The sequence below is a fragment of the Peromyscus leucopus genome, chromosome 14 (assembly GCF_004664715.2).
Source record: "Peromyscus leucopus breed LL Stock chromosome 14, UCI_PerLeu_2.1, whole genome shotgun sequence".
In the NCBI taxonomy this organism is placed as follows: Eukaryota; Metazoa; Chordata; class Mammalia; order Rodentia; family Cricetidae; genus Peromyscus; species Peromyscus leucopus.
The window spans coordinates 72,869,214-72,882,040 of record NC_051075.1 but is presented as its reverse complement, the minus strand read 5'-3'; the positions used below and the strand labels follow the sequence as shown (position 1 = coordinate 72,882,040).

Genomic DNA, 12,827 nt, shown 5'->3' with positions numbered 1-12,827 from the left:
CACATGCGGCAGCCATCTGCACTGCACGGAAACCTGCATGTCAGGCTCGGCTTCCTGGAGCCCACAGGCTGGATGAAGAAAACGACAGCTCCAACCACCACCCCTCACGGAGACTCCAGATCCCAGTCACGTGACCTGGCTGAAGGCTCGTTCCCGCAGAGCCAGAGAGCACCTGAGAAAGCCATCCATGTCATCCAAGTGACATCCCTTGAAGAAAAACATTCGGGACTGGAGAGATGTCTCAGTGGGTAAAGGGACTTGTCACCAAGGCCTGAGGACTTAGGATCCATCACTAGGGTCTACATGTTGTAGGGAAAGAAACGACACCTGCAAACACACACACACACACACACACACACACACACACACACACACACACACCATAAAATAATAATGATGATAATAATAATAAAAGAACCATGTGGAGGGGCTGGAGAAAAGGCTCAGCAGTTAAGAGCACTCACTGGCTGCTCTTCCAGAGGACCTGGGTTCAATTCCCAGCGCCCACATGGCAGCTCACAACTGTCTGTAACTCCAATTCCAGGGGATCTGGCACCCATGGCAAACATCAGAGCACATAAAATAAAAATTAAAAAAAAAAAAAAAGAACAATGTGGAGACAGGAAGCATTGATTTACTATAATTAATATCTTTGGAGATGTAAAAGACTGCAGCTTCAAACTAAGACCAAGACCACATTTTTAAAATTAATTAAGAAAACACAGAAGAACTCCTGGAAATTAGGAACACAGGAACATAATAGATTTTTTTTTTTCATTCTGAAGATTTGGAAGAGAACACTAAGAAGATCTCCCTGGCAATACAGCAACTGAGAGGAGACAATGAATGTTCTGGAACTTCACAAGAGAACAGAGGAAGTGGAAAGGAGAAACTGTCAAAAGATATTTCAACAAAAGTTCCAGGACACACCCAGGAAACAGACCCACACCAACTCATTTTATGAAAATGAAGACAATTAGGGAAAGAAAGCCCTCTGTAAGGTAGGGTGGGAAATGTCACACACAGAAGAAAAATTAGAGCCATTCTGAGTTTGCTAAACAACAGTAATGGAGCCAGCAAAGTTCTTAAGAAAAATTAACTCCTATCTATAATCCGCTATGAGTCAAACTATCAGTCAAGAGGAAAGGTAGAACAAAGACATCTTACATCAGCAAGACTTGAAAATCGTTTACCTCCCACATATCCGTTCCTCAGGCAACTGTGGCGTGCCACACTGGATGACAGGTAAACCGAGGAAGATCACACTGGCTCAGGAAACGGGACCCAACATTGGAGGCCTGGGCAGGCTCGGGTTGAGACCAGCAGCCTGGGACACTGTGGCCACCGGAGCAGGTCAGGGGGGCCTGAGTGGACTCCAGGAAGCCACTGCCCCAACCTTCCTCTGGGAGAGGCTAACTCACAGGTGAAGGCAGGCAACTTGGCAGTGACCACCACCACCACTGGGCATGCAGTCCACCGATCTGCTCTGTCAGGCTCCCACAGCCACAGCATAGACACAGTTACACTTGATTTGGGTCAGGAATTCTCTCCCTTCTTAGGGCAACAGGCAGCATTTTTCTCTATCCAGGTTCTTACAGGTTTGGAATTCTTGCTGCTCACCTTAATCCCTGATCTTTCTGCCATGCACCCACAGTGGGGGGCGGGGTGTGTGTGTGTGAAGCTCCAATGTTAGGTGAGGGCTGTGGCATGCTGAGCCCACCAGGGGCCAGTCAACAGGAACCCCCTCTTGTTTTGCATAGGTGCCATCCCACCTGACCTCTCAGGAGAGTGTGGCCTGATTTTTGGTTTGTATTTTGGAGACAAGGCCTCTATTATGTAGCTCTGGCTATCCTGGAACTCACTATGCAGGCCAGGCTAGCCTTGAGATCCACCTGCCTATGCCTCCTAAATGCTGGGACTAAAGGCATGCACCACCATGCCTGGCAAAAAAAAAGAAAGAAAGAAAAAGAAAAAGAAAAGAAAACATCCCACATTCTTGTTTTTAATCCACGGTACTTTCAAAATGAAAAGAATTTGTTTTGTAACCATGGCTCCATTGGGGCTCGAACCCAGGACCTTTTGCATGTAAAGCAGACGGGTTAACTGCTACACTCGGCAACCTTCACTGGCCTCACTTTCAAAGCCAGTTCTACTTTATTCAAGGCCGATTCATGCTTCACACACACTCTCATTGTGCTGGTTCCCCGCATTGATCTGTGTGAAGAAAACAGCCCCTCCCCCCTTTTCTACAGCTTCTGGTACAGACAGTGCAAAGGTCGGCGGAGAGCCCCGCAGCGCTGGCGGTCCTGTGCTGACAGGGAGGCGTCTCTTACCCACTTGCCTCGGCCCCCAGGCAGAGGCTGTGAAAGGGAATGGATGGAAACACGGGGACCCCAGCACCGCATGGAGGGGGCGGGCATTAAAACGCACACGGGCTTCTCTGGAGGCACCTCCATCGCTGCGTGTCAAGTGGCCTCCACACCACAGAAGTGGACCCGGGGCAGGGACAACGGCGCTAACTTTAGGAGCGAGGGCGGAGACGGAAACACTCTGGGCAAACCCGTCTGCTTCACAAGCAGTGTGGCCCGGCCTCTAGAACCTTCTGCGCGGAGGAGAATGCTTGCACTTAAGAGTTGCGTTTTTAATTTGTCTATTTTTGAGGCAGAAAACATGACCGTGGCAAAATGGGGCAGCTTGGGGGGGGGGCAAGGGAACAATTGCTTCAGACATTCAGCTGAGTCCAAGAGACAGGATGCATCTGCTCCCGGCTTCTCCCTGAATCTTCATTCCCAGGGTCAGAGCGATTAAGAAATGTAAACCCAACACACTCCGGTTCGTTTCATTTCTTTTGATAGTCTGTAGCACAAGTTATAAAGATCTGTGAAACCGAGTGTCTTTGGGAGGGGAAACTAAAGGAGGGTTACACATTGGAGGAAGGACTCAACACAGAAACTCCAATGTGATGAAGCGAGGTGCCAGGGTAGGGCTGCTCGGCCAGCCTTCCGACTCTAGCCAGGGCAACAATGGGTCGTCGATCAGGCCCTGGTGCTCTGTGCCTGTGTGCTGGCTCCACTACAGTTTTTGTTGGGTTTTTTTTTTTCCCAGTGTCTGACAGAATGTTTCACAAAGCGAACCCAGCAAGACTACACTCCTACCAGAAGGTGCCTCAGATGGTTTTGTTAATAATTTTGATCGGCTGAAAGGAGGAAAAAAACCATCATTTCAGTTATTCACTTTTCAAAAACTGTCAATTTCAATTTGGAGGATTCAGTGTGTCTGTCTTTCTCCCTCCATCACTTCCCAGCAAACAACCCAAACCTGAAAAGCAGCCTCGCACAGAAGAAAAGGGACAGACTAGGCAGGGCAAACCCACACAGCAAACATCTTGTTGACCATCTTCTCCCTGGGGAGGCGGAGTCCAGCCCACACAGAACTTTGCTGGAAGGGAGCACATTCCTTTAGGCTGCAACTGCTACTGTGAAGATACAAGCATGAGCCACCATACATTGGCTTTGGTTTTAATAGCCTTTTAACCAACTTTGTTAATGGACTTGAATGCAATTTAGATATGGAACTTGGCTAAAACACAGCTTCAATTGGCTATTAAAATTTAAGAGCCAACTAAGATAGCTAATTACAAAATAAAAAAAAAAAAAAACCGCCCCAGTGATGATGCTAAGCAGAATTAGGAACAGCAAATGACAGTCTGTCTAGTCTTATCCCATAGGGAAAGAGACTCTTAACTGAGAAGTCAACCAGACACCGCACAGCAAACCTAATTGCATTCCTGGTATTACGGCATACAAATCTGGCAGCTCGCTGCCATCAGACAGGGAAGGCGGCCTGTGGAACTCCAGTCTGAAGGCAGCTGACCTCTTTCAACACAGGTGACAGCCCATTTCAGGAAAGCTTCCTTTTGTGGAGCAAATGCTGTGACTGAGGAACGACCCTGCAAAACTCAAGGGGTGAAGGAATGAGGAGAGACTGAAACAGACCCTCCAAAAAGCACGGTGCAAAAGGAAGAATTCCTTCACCTCCACAGAGTCTGTCTCCCTTTAATATTTAGGTCCAAATAAAGGCAACAATAAATACTTGACTGCTCCGAAGCTGAACCGAGGGGATGCTCTGCTCCTTTTGCTTCATTACAGATCCCCTCGTTATGGCATCAGCTGAGCGCCGCCCAGCTCTCCTATGAAGATTTATCATGTGTGTGGTGGCCACTTTGAATGGAGGTACTGGAGTCTTTAACATTCCCTAGTCAAGTGTCTCCCTGCTGTGCCTGTAAATGTCAGTCCAGTTTTTTCACGGCTGTGCGCACAGATTAGAAACAGCGGGAGAGCCGGGTAGTATGACTACAGTGCCAGGAAGGACACTTGTCTTGTGGCACAGCTCAAGTGATTCTTGGGATGCAGGACCCTGCTGTTTTCTAATATTTACACACAACTGGAGTCATCAAGAGCAGTAAATGCAGCCCAAGACGGCTCGCTTCTTTTGTGCTCAGAACTTTACATTCAAATAGGACTATCAACAATAACACCAAAAAAGACACCCATCTTAAAGTTTCCTATTTCCCCTCCATTTTGCTACACTAACAGACAACTGGGTATTCCTGCAGCTGCTCACTTAGCCTGACCCCTCCAACACTGTGTGTTATCGCACAGTTCCCTGGGAAGAGCAGGTGTTAGGATTCCTGACCTCAAATTGCGTTTCTGCAGACTGGAGTTTCTCTGACCTCTACAGGGACAGGGCCCTGTTGCCATTTTGATGTAATTTTAGACACCTGTTTTTTTTTGTTTGTTTGTTTGTTTTAAGACACTTTGCACGGCATATTGAAGGCACATCTTGGGGACTGAGGTACCTGGATCACATGAGCTCTTCAAAACCCGTTTGGGAATTTACAGAAGTGGAGAGCAGGGGTTCTGAACCAAAACTATATACATCTTAAGAAGTGTTTTAATGGCTCTTCAAATTATTTGTATGGAAATTCTATTTTCATAATTTTTCTTTCTTTTACTATCTGCCAGGGATTTCTGTATTCACAATGTACACTTGTTGGGAGGCACATAGGAGCCAGATCATACACCTTGGAACTACAATACCAACCAGTCTAGATTATGCATCTCTCCAGCTGAACGGAATCCATATTCTGTTAGACACCGAAGACAGAATGTCAGGGTGTTTTGTTTTACACTCTTGGAAGGGAAGGATGTTGTAAAGTGCTCAGAACACGTCAAGTATTTTAAAAAAAAAAAAAAAGCTTTATTGTTGGTATGCATGTGTGTGGGGGCACATTCACATGGGGTGCATTTGTGCAAGAGGGTGTGTGTGCACATGTGTGTACAAGTCAAAAAGAGCAACTTTAAAGTTCAGCTCCCTCTTTCCACCGTGAGTTCTAGTACAAATTCCAGTTGTCAGGCATCCATGGCCAATTGCCTTTAACCTGCCTAGCCACCTTGTTTGCCCAGCTTGCTACCTTACAAACACGATCCTCAGGCACGTAATGGAGGCAGCAGACAGACAGCTCCCTGGAGCTGCTCTACACCAATACTAGAATGCACTCCTCCCAGAAAGTCCTCCATTCCTCCCAGGCACAGTCCTCCACTCCTCCCAGAGCACAGTCCTCCACAGTCCTCCCAGGCACAGTCCTCCACTCCTCCCAGGCACAGTCCCCCTCTCTTCTCAGGCACAGTCCTCCACTCCTCCCAGGCACAGTCCTCCTCTCTTCTCAGGCACAGTCCTCCACTTCTCCCAGGCACAGTCCTCCACTCCTCCCAGGCACAGTCCTCCACTCCTCCCAGGCACAGTCCTCCACTCCTCCCAGGCACAGTCCTCCACTCCTCCCAGGCACAGTCCCCCTCTCTTCTCAGGCACAGTCCTCCTCTCTTCTCAGGCACAGTCCTCCACTTCTCCCAGGCAGTCCTCCACTCCTCCCAGGCACAGTCCTCCACTCCTCCCAGGCACAGTCCTCCACTCCTCCAGGCACAGTCCCCCTCTCTCTCAGCACAGTCCTCCTCTCTTCTCAGGCACAGTCCTCCACTTCTCCCAGGCAGTCCTCCACTCCTCCCAGGCACAGTCCTCCACTCCTCCCAGGCACAGTCCTCCACTCCTCCCAGGCACAGTCCCCCTCTCTTCTCAGGCACAGTCCTCCTCTCTTCTCAGGCACAGTCCTCCTCTCTTCTCAGGCACAGTCCTCCACTCCTCCCAGGCACAGTCCCCCTCTCTTCTCAGGCACAGTCCTCCTCTCTTCTCAGGCACAGTACTCCACTTCTCCCAGGCACAGTCCTCCACTCCTCCCAGGCACAGTCCTCCACTCCTCCCATGTAGCAGGAATCTTCAACGTTCTTTTTAATAAAAACAAACCTGGAGCCAAGTATTGGGGTGAATGCTGGAAGATCAGAGAAGCAGAACAAGCCACAGCTTCCTCACCTCGACAGTTCCTCAGCTGATCCTGTTTCCTCAGACTGGAAGCTTCTGTTTCCTCATACCAATGGCTCTCAGCTTAACTGCTGCTCGAAAGCCTGAAGCTTAACCAGCCAAAAGCTTCTAGCACCTTATATAGCTTTCTGCTTTCTGCCATCACTCCCTGGGATTAAAGGCGTGAGTCACCATGCTTGGCTGTATCCTTGAACACACAGAGATCCAGGTAGATCTTTGCCTCTGGAATGCTAGGATTAAAGGCATGTGCTACCACTACCTATCCTCTATGTTTAATATTTCGGCTGTTCTGTTGTCTGACCCCAGGTAAGTTTATTAGGGTGCACAATATTTTGGGGGACACAATACCACCACACTCCCAGGCATGGTCCTTCTCTCTTCCTAGGCAGTGGAACAGAACCACTGCATTTCCCAGCCGCACCTGCCCTGCCAATAGACTGCCCCAAGATCTTCCAGTCCTCAGATGAGCAGTGCTCAGGTGCCCTGACGCTTTAAGGCCTACAGTGCACTGGCCCGTGATGGAGAAAGCATGAGGACACCTGCAGCACCTCTCTCAGATTTGAGAATTATGAGATGGGCCACCCTGAATTCTGTACTGATTTTCACCAAGATCAGAAAGTTAAACTGAGCAATTTTCTCATGTTTATAAGTTCTTTTATATTTCATATTTTGAATGTTTTGCCTGTATGTACGTCTGTGCACTATGTGTGCCGGGTAGCCAAGGAAACCAGAAGAGGGCATCGGATCCCCTGGAACTGGAGTTAAAGCACAAGAAGACACTACAAAGTTAATGCTGTCAAAAGGTGTTTACATACACATCTGGTCCAGCCTGGTGCTCGTATAATAAGACACACCTTGACTTTACTATGGCTGCAGCAGTTAGCAGCTTTTGAGCATTCCTAAATTTGTAATGTAGCTTGAGTAGTAGCACTTCTGCACTGAACAAATTCAGCTGTTAGCAATCACTGAAAATAACCACAGAAAATTCTTCCCTCTGTGTGTGTGTGTGTGTGTGTGTGTGTGTGCGCGCGCGCAGAGGTCTAAGTCAGCCAGGCATCCTCCTAAGCTGGAGTCTCTCGCTGGACCTGGAGCTGTGACTGGACTTGACTGGCTGGCAGGAGAGCCCCAGAGGTACCCCAGCCCCCACACTGGGGTGACGGACACACCACTGCAGCTGGCTTTGACTGTGAGTGTTGAGGGTCAAAGTCAGGCTTGCACAAACAGTTCTTTACTGACAGCCGTCTCCTTCCCTTCCCTCTTTCTACTTAGGTAAGTTGAGTGGTTGCTGGAACTTTGTTCTCAAGTCTCAGAGGTGTATAAGGTAAAGTTCCCGCCTGAGCTTGAGGCAGCCAGAGCTTTGGGTGGGAAGATACAAACAGGGACTTGGGGTCTGCTTCCATTCTTGGATGAAAGCACATGAAAGGGATCACTTTCATACAAAGAATGCCTACATCACTGGGGTAAGAGTTTCTTTAAAAATAAGAAAATTGTGGACTAGAAAGATGGTTCAGCGATGCCAACTCCTCTTCCAGGGTACCTGAGGAGAGCAGCAGAGGCTCAAGGGAGGGAGGGAGGGAGAGAGAGAGGGAGGGAGGGAGAAAAAGAGGGAGGGAGGGAGGGAGAGAGAGAGGAGAGAGAGAGGGAGAGGGAGGGAGGGAGAAAGGGAGGGAGGGAGGGAGAAAGGGAGGGAGGGAGGGAGAAAGGGAGGGAGGGAGGGAGGGAGGGAGGAGAGAGAGGGAGGGAGGGAGGGAGAGAGAGAGGAGGAGGGAGGGAGGGAGGGAGGGAGGGAGGGAGTAAGGGAGGGAGGGAAAAGGGAGGAGAGGAAGAGAGAGAGGAGAGGAGAGAGGAGAAAGGAAAGAGAAGGGGGGGGAAAGTTACACAATGGCCCTATCAACCTGTAAACACTAAAAACCATTATCCAAGCGACTGTTGTATTAAGTGGTACATACCATATGCATGAAAAAGCCTAGGAACAGCACAGTCAAGGTAAGAGTTGGAGACTAAAAACTTTGTTGTTGGGGAGGGGGAGGTGTGCCAGGTATGTGCGTGTGGCAGTCGGAGGAAAACTTGGTGGAGTCAGTTCTCTGAGTTCTGGGGATCAAACCCGGGCCACCAGGCTTGCTCAGGAAGAGACTTTACCCACTGAGCCATCTCACTGGCCCAAGAGTTTGGCTTTTTATCCAAGTGGTGGTAAAAATAAGCTAATATTTTCCCACTTTTATTTCTGTTCATATAATCTGAACAATGAATAGGAACCAGCAGGTCGGGGGCACTCACCATCAGTGTGACGCTGGCCTCAGAACCCACCTGTGGAAGCAAAGGGAGACAGGGACAGGCTCAGGGACAGACCTGAGCCGAGAGCATGATCTGGACGAGGAGGGCAGAGGGAGGGGCTACTGCACGGAAGGACATCCTCGAGTAGCAGTGAGCCTCACCCAATGGCACCCATCACCACAACAAATCTACTCCACTGCAAATTCAGAAACTTGACAACCAAAGTCCTGCTAAGTATTTCTGATTTCTGGTTACAAGATATTTTAATATACTGGCAGAAATGACAATGGAAAGCAACAGACTAAAGCCATACAAATAAATCCTTATGAAGATTTAAAGTAATTAGAAACAACAACAACAAAACCACAGCGAACCATGGCTCTGGTCGTTATTCTATTAGCAATATACACAAACACCACACTGAACAAAAGACACAACAGCTAATTTACAAATAAAGACCTGCTTAGCTAGCAGCAACAACAAACTCACCTGACCAAGAAAACCAATCATGTCTTGGCTGAGGCTAAGAACAAACCCAGAGGCTCGTGACTTAAACAACAGGCATCAGGTCCAAGGCCAAAGGTATAGATACTGTTCCTGGGAAGCCGTCCATAGGAAAGAGACCACGTCTTCTGCCTCCTCTTACAGGCAATGGTCCTTAAGTCACTCCGCAGGTCCCACCCCGGTGACCCCATTACTTTCCAAAACCCCCCTTCTAACACTCACACCTGAGATCAGACCTCAACGTACGGTGGGGGACAGGGTGGCTCAGGCAGAAGGCAGATGGGACACAAACATTCTGCCCACAGCATTAGATGCCATCAAGACAGAGACCGGGCAAACCAGGGCAATGTGCTAATGGACAGCCTTTGACAAAACAACAGGAGAGCACACACCAGTTCAGCAACTCTCACAGTCTTTGGCCTAGTGTTCACTTTTTAAATCGAGGAACTTGGTCACAGATGTTGACAACGATTTCCATCCAATTTTGTTCAAGAACATTGTTTATAATGTGAAACACTAGCAAGAATCTCAAGTCCAATATTAAAGTTATAAAAAGTCAAAATAAAGTGTGACTATGAACCGTGAGTGCCCGAGAGTAGTAGTTAAGACATTTTTCTGTATATTTTAAATCTTCTACAATGGCTGAGTATTATTAAAACCCTTTAATAATTGCAATATACAACATAAAAAAGAAATATCATACTCTATAGCGCGTGCCCAGATACACAAAGACAAACCGCACCCCCACACTGAGGCAGTGCTGTGCAGCTCGGGTCTGCATAGGCACAGGCGATGATCCTCAGGGGCCGGAAGCTACCCCATCACCGAGGTGTAATACACAAAGTGTAATAAAAACAGCACAAACTAAGTGCACCGGGTTCGAGTGTGGACGTTGGGCTGTGAGGGGAGAAGAGAGACTGTAAACCCACTCCCTCAGGAACCAAAATGGGCAGATAAGAGCAACACCTGTAGGTGCTGATGTGACTCAGCCTGCGGCGAAGAACTGTACTCCTTAGGGACCCAGCTAGCTGATGGTAATCAATCGGGCTACTTCTGGCTAGTAGTTCTTCACTAATTTATGTAGCCCTGCCAATATAGTAACATTTGAGAAAATGTCAGCACTTGTTTAAAACAATATGTGAGGAAATATTTGTTTTCTTAATATTTAACCAACAGGTTGTGTTTTGTGCTTAAAAAAAATAAAAAAGGCTATGGCACAGACAAAAACACATCACACACATTTTATCCTATTTTAAGCATCAATGTGTTTAAAACAGAACTTGGGAGTCGATTTAGGTGTTACAAATAGACTTAGGACCAACACACTGCTCAGTATTACAATCCTATGTTCTAAGGAAAGCAGCAGTCTCCGCCCCAAGTGAATTCCTTTCTCCTAGACCTGTAGCTCTAACTTTGGAGCACTGACGTACAAGCCTCTGGGGGCTGCAGCTCCGCTCTGTCCTTCTGACAGCACCTGTCCCCATGATGACCATGTCATGATACAACTCCACAGTCCAGAGCCAGTCACAGCTCTGTACTGCTGTCCATCCGCACCACTGTGTACTCAGTACTGTCTTCAAAGTGATTCAGTCTTTTAACTGAGATAACGACCTTAGGATTGTCCTAGGTTGTGCCAGTTATACCAAGCACACACCATGGCGGCCCACACTACCAAACACTACACATGTGTAAATAAGGCAACTCATTTACCCATTACAATTTTTGAGGAATGTCTCTTGAAATTGTTCATAAATATGCTAAATTTTCTAGCTTTATTCCTCAAAGAACCTGGAAAACTCTACATTTTAAATTTTCCAATCACAAAAATCTTGCATTTTATAGGAGTACACACCTATAATCCCTGCAGCTAGTTGGAGTACACAGCTGTAACCCCTGCAGCTATCATGGGGAACACAGCTGTAACCCTGCAGCTATCATGGGGTACACAGCTGTAACTCTTGCAGCTAGTGTAAGGTACACAGCTGTAACCCTGCAGCTAGCGTGGGCTGCACAGCTGTAACCCTGCAGCTAGTGTGAAGTACACAGCTGTAACCCTGCAGCTATGTGAGTACACAGCTGTAACCCTGCAGCTAGTGTGAAGTACACAGCTGTAACCCTGCAGCTAGTGTGAAGTACACAGCTGTAACCCTGCAGCTAGTGTGAGGTACACAGCTGTAACCCTGCAGCTAGCGTGGGCTGCACAGCTGTAACCCTGCAGCTAGTGTGAGGTGCACAGCTGTAACTCCTGTAGCTAGTGTGAGGTACATGACTGTATTCTCTGCAACTACTGTAGGGCAGGTGCACACCAATATTCCTAGCCTTTGGGGGGTAGAGTTTGAGGCAGGTCAGGAGTCTGAGGACAAATGGGCTATGTAAGTCAGACTCAGAAAACCAGAAAAACAAATCCTCAAAAACTTCTAGAGAACTTGGTTTGTTTTACAAATTATTTCCACAAAAATGAAACTTGTAAGAAAAACAATCTAAGCAGGAGAGTGTCTTAGTTAGGGTTTTATTGTTGTGAAGAGACACCATGACCATAGCAACTCTTATAAAGGAAACATTTAACTGAGGCTGGCTTACAGTTTCAGAGGTACAGCCCATCATCTTCATGGCAGCATGCAGGCAGACACGGTGCTGGAGAAAAGCTGAGAGTTCTACATCTTGATCTGCAGGAAGCAGTGGGAATCTGTTTCCCACGCTGGACGTAGCTTGAGCATCTGAGACCTCAAAGCCCACCTCCACACACACACACTTTTCCAACAAGGCCACACATCCTAACAATGCCACTCCCTATGGGCCAAGCATTCAAACACATGAGTCTATGGGCACCATAACTATTCAGACCAAAACTGGGAGGTCCTGTACACCCTGCTCACAGGACTTCCTTGAAGGGCTTATCATCTTTGGTCCTGCCACCACTGGGTGACTGATCACTGTCCACTGTTCTCCTATCATTTATCTTCCATACTATTCTTACAGAATCTGACTTTAAAATGTGTGTGTTTCTCACAGATACATTGTATTTACTGCACTCTTTCTTAGTGCATACAGCAGGTATTCAATTAATGCTTGTGGAAAATAACAGAATCCATATAGACCATACTTTATTATCATAACAAACTGCATGTTTACATCGAGCAAAAGAGACCTTTATTTGAAGTTCTGCACTTCCCTAAAAGCAAGGAGCCTGCCAAGCATTCCACCCACTCTGAGGAGTGCATGGCAGGCAGAGCCGCACTCTCCCAAGCCCGGAAACCACACAGGCTGCAACGATTAAAGACTCGAGGATTTTAGAGATTACCCTTCAATATAGTACACAAAACATTCATTTTAATAAAGTTTGTTTTTCAAAAAAATAGCCATTTAATTATTACTACAACCCCACAAGACTCACATGAAAATAAAACATACAATAGAAAAGGAGAAAAAGGTCAAATGAATAGGCAGAAAAGTCGGTTCCTGGCATCTCATTTACTTCTGGGCTTTCTTTCTGGTTCTTGAACCTTGAAAAGGAATCAGAGAAAGTCACATCAGTAATCATTACCTCACAAAAGCAAGGGATCAGAAACACAAATCTGTTCTTCGTGTCTGACTGACTGATCTCCGTGGAGATG

At 47.3% G+C, this 12,827-nt stretch overlaps 1 protein-coding gene across 6 annotated transcripts in view; it reads right to left on the bottom strand.

The window, feature by feature from the left end:
* Positions 1-12,300: 12,300 nt before the first annotated feature.
* The window catches only part of Vrk1 (VRK serine/threonine kinase 1), a 78,650-nt gene continuing 78,123 nt past the window's right edge, over positions 12,301-12,827 (bottom strand). For all 6 annotated transcript variants that reach the window (XM_037210826.1, XM_037210822.1, XM_037210825.1 and 3 more), the window contains one exon: positions 12,301-12,716. In XM_037210826.1, coding sequence (XP_037066721.1) covers positions 12,685-12,716 — 32 coding nt within the window. In that variant the 3' untranslated portion in view covers positions 12,301-12,684. The remainder of the gene's footprint in view (positions 12,717-12,827) is intronic.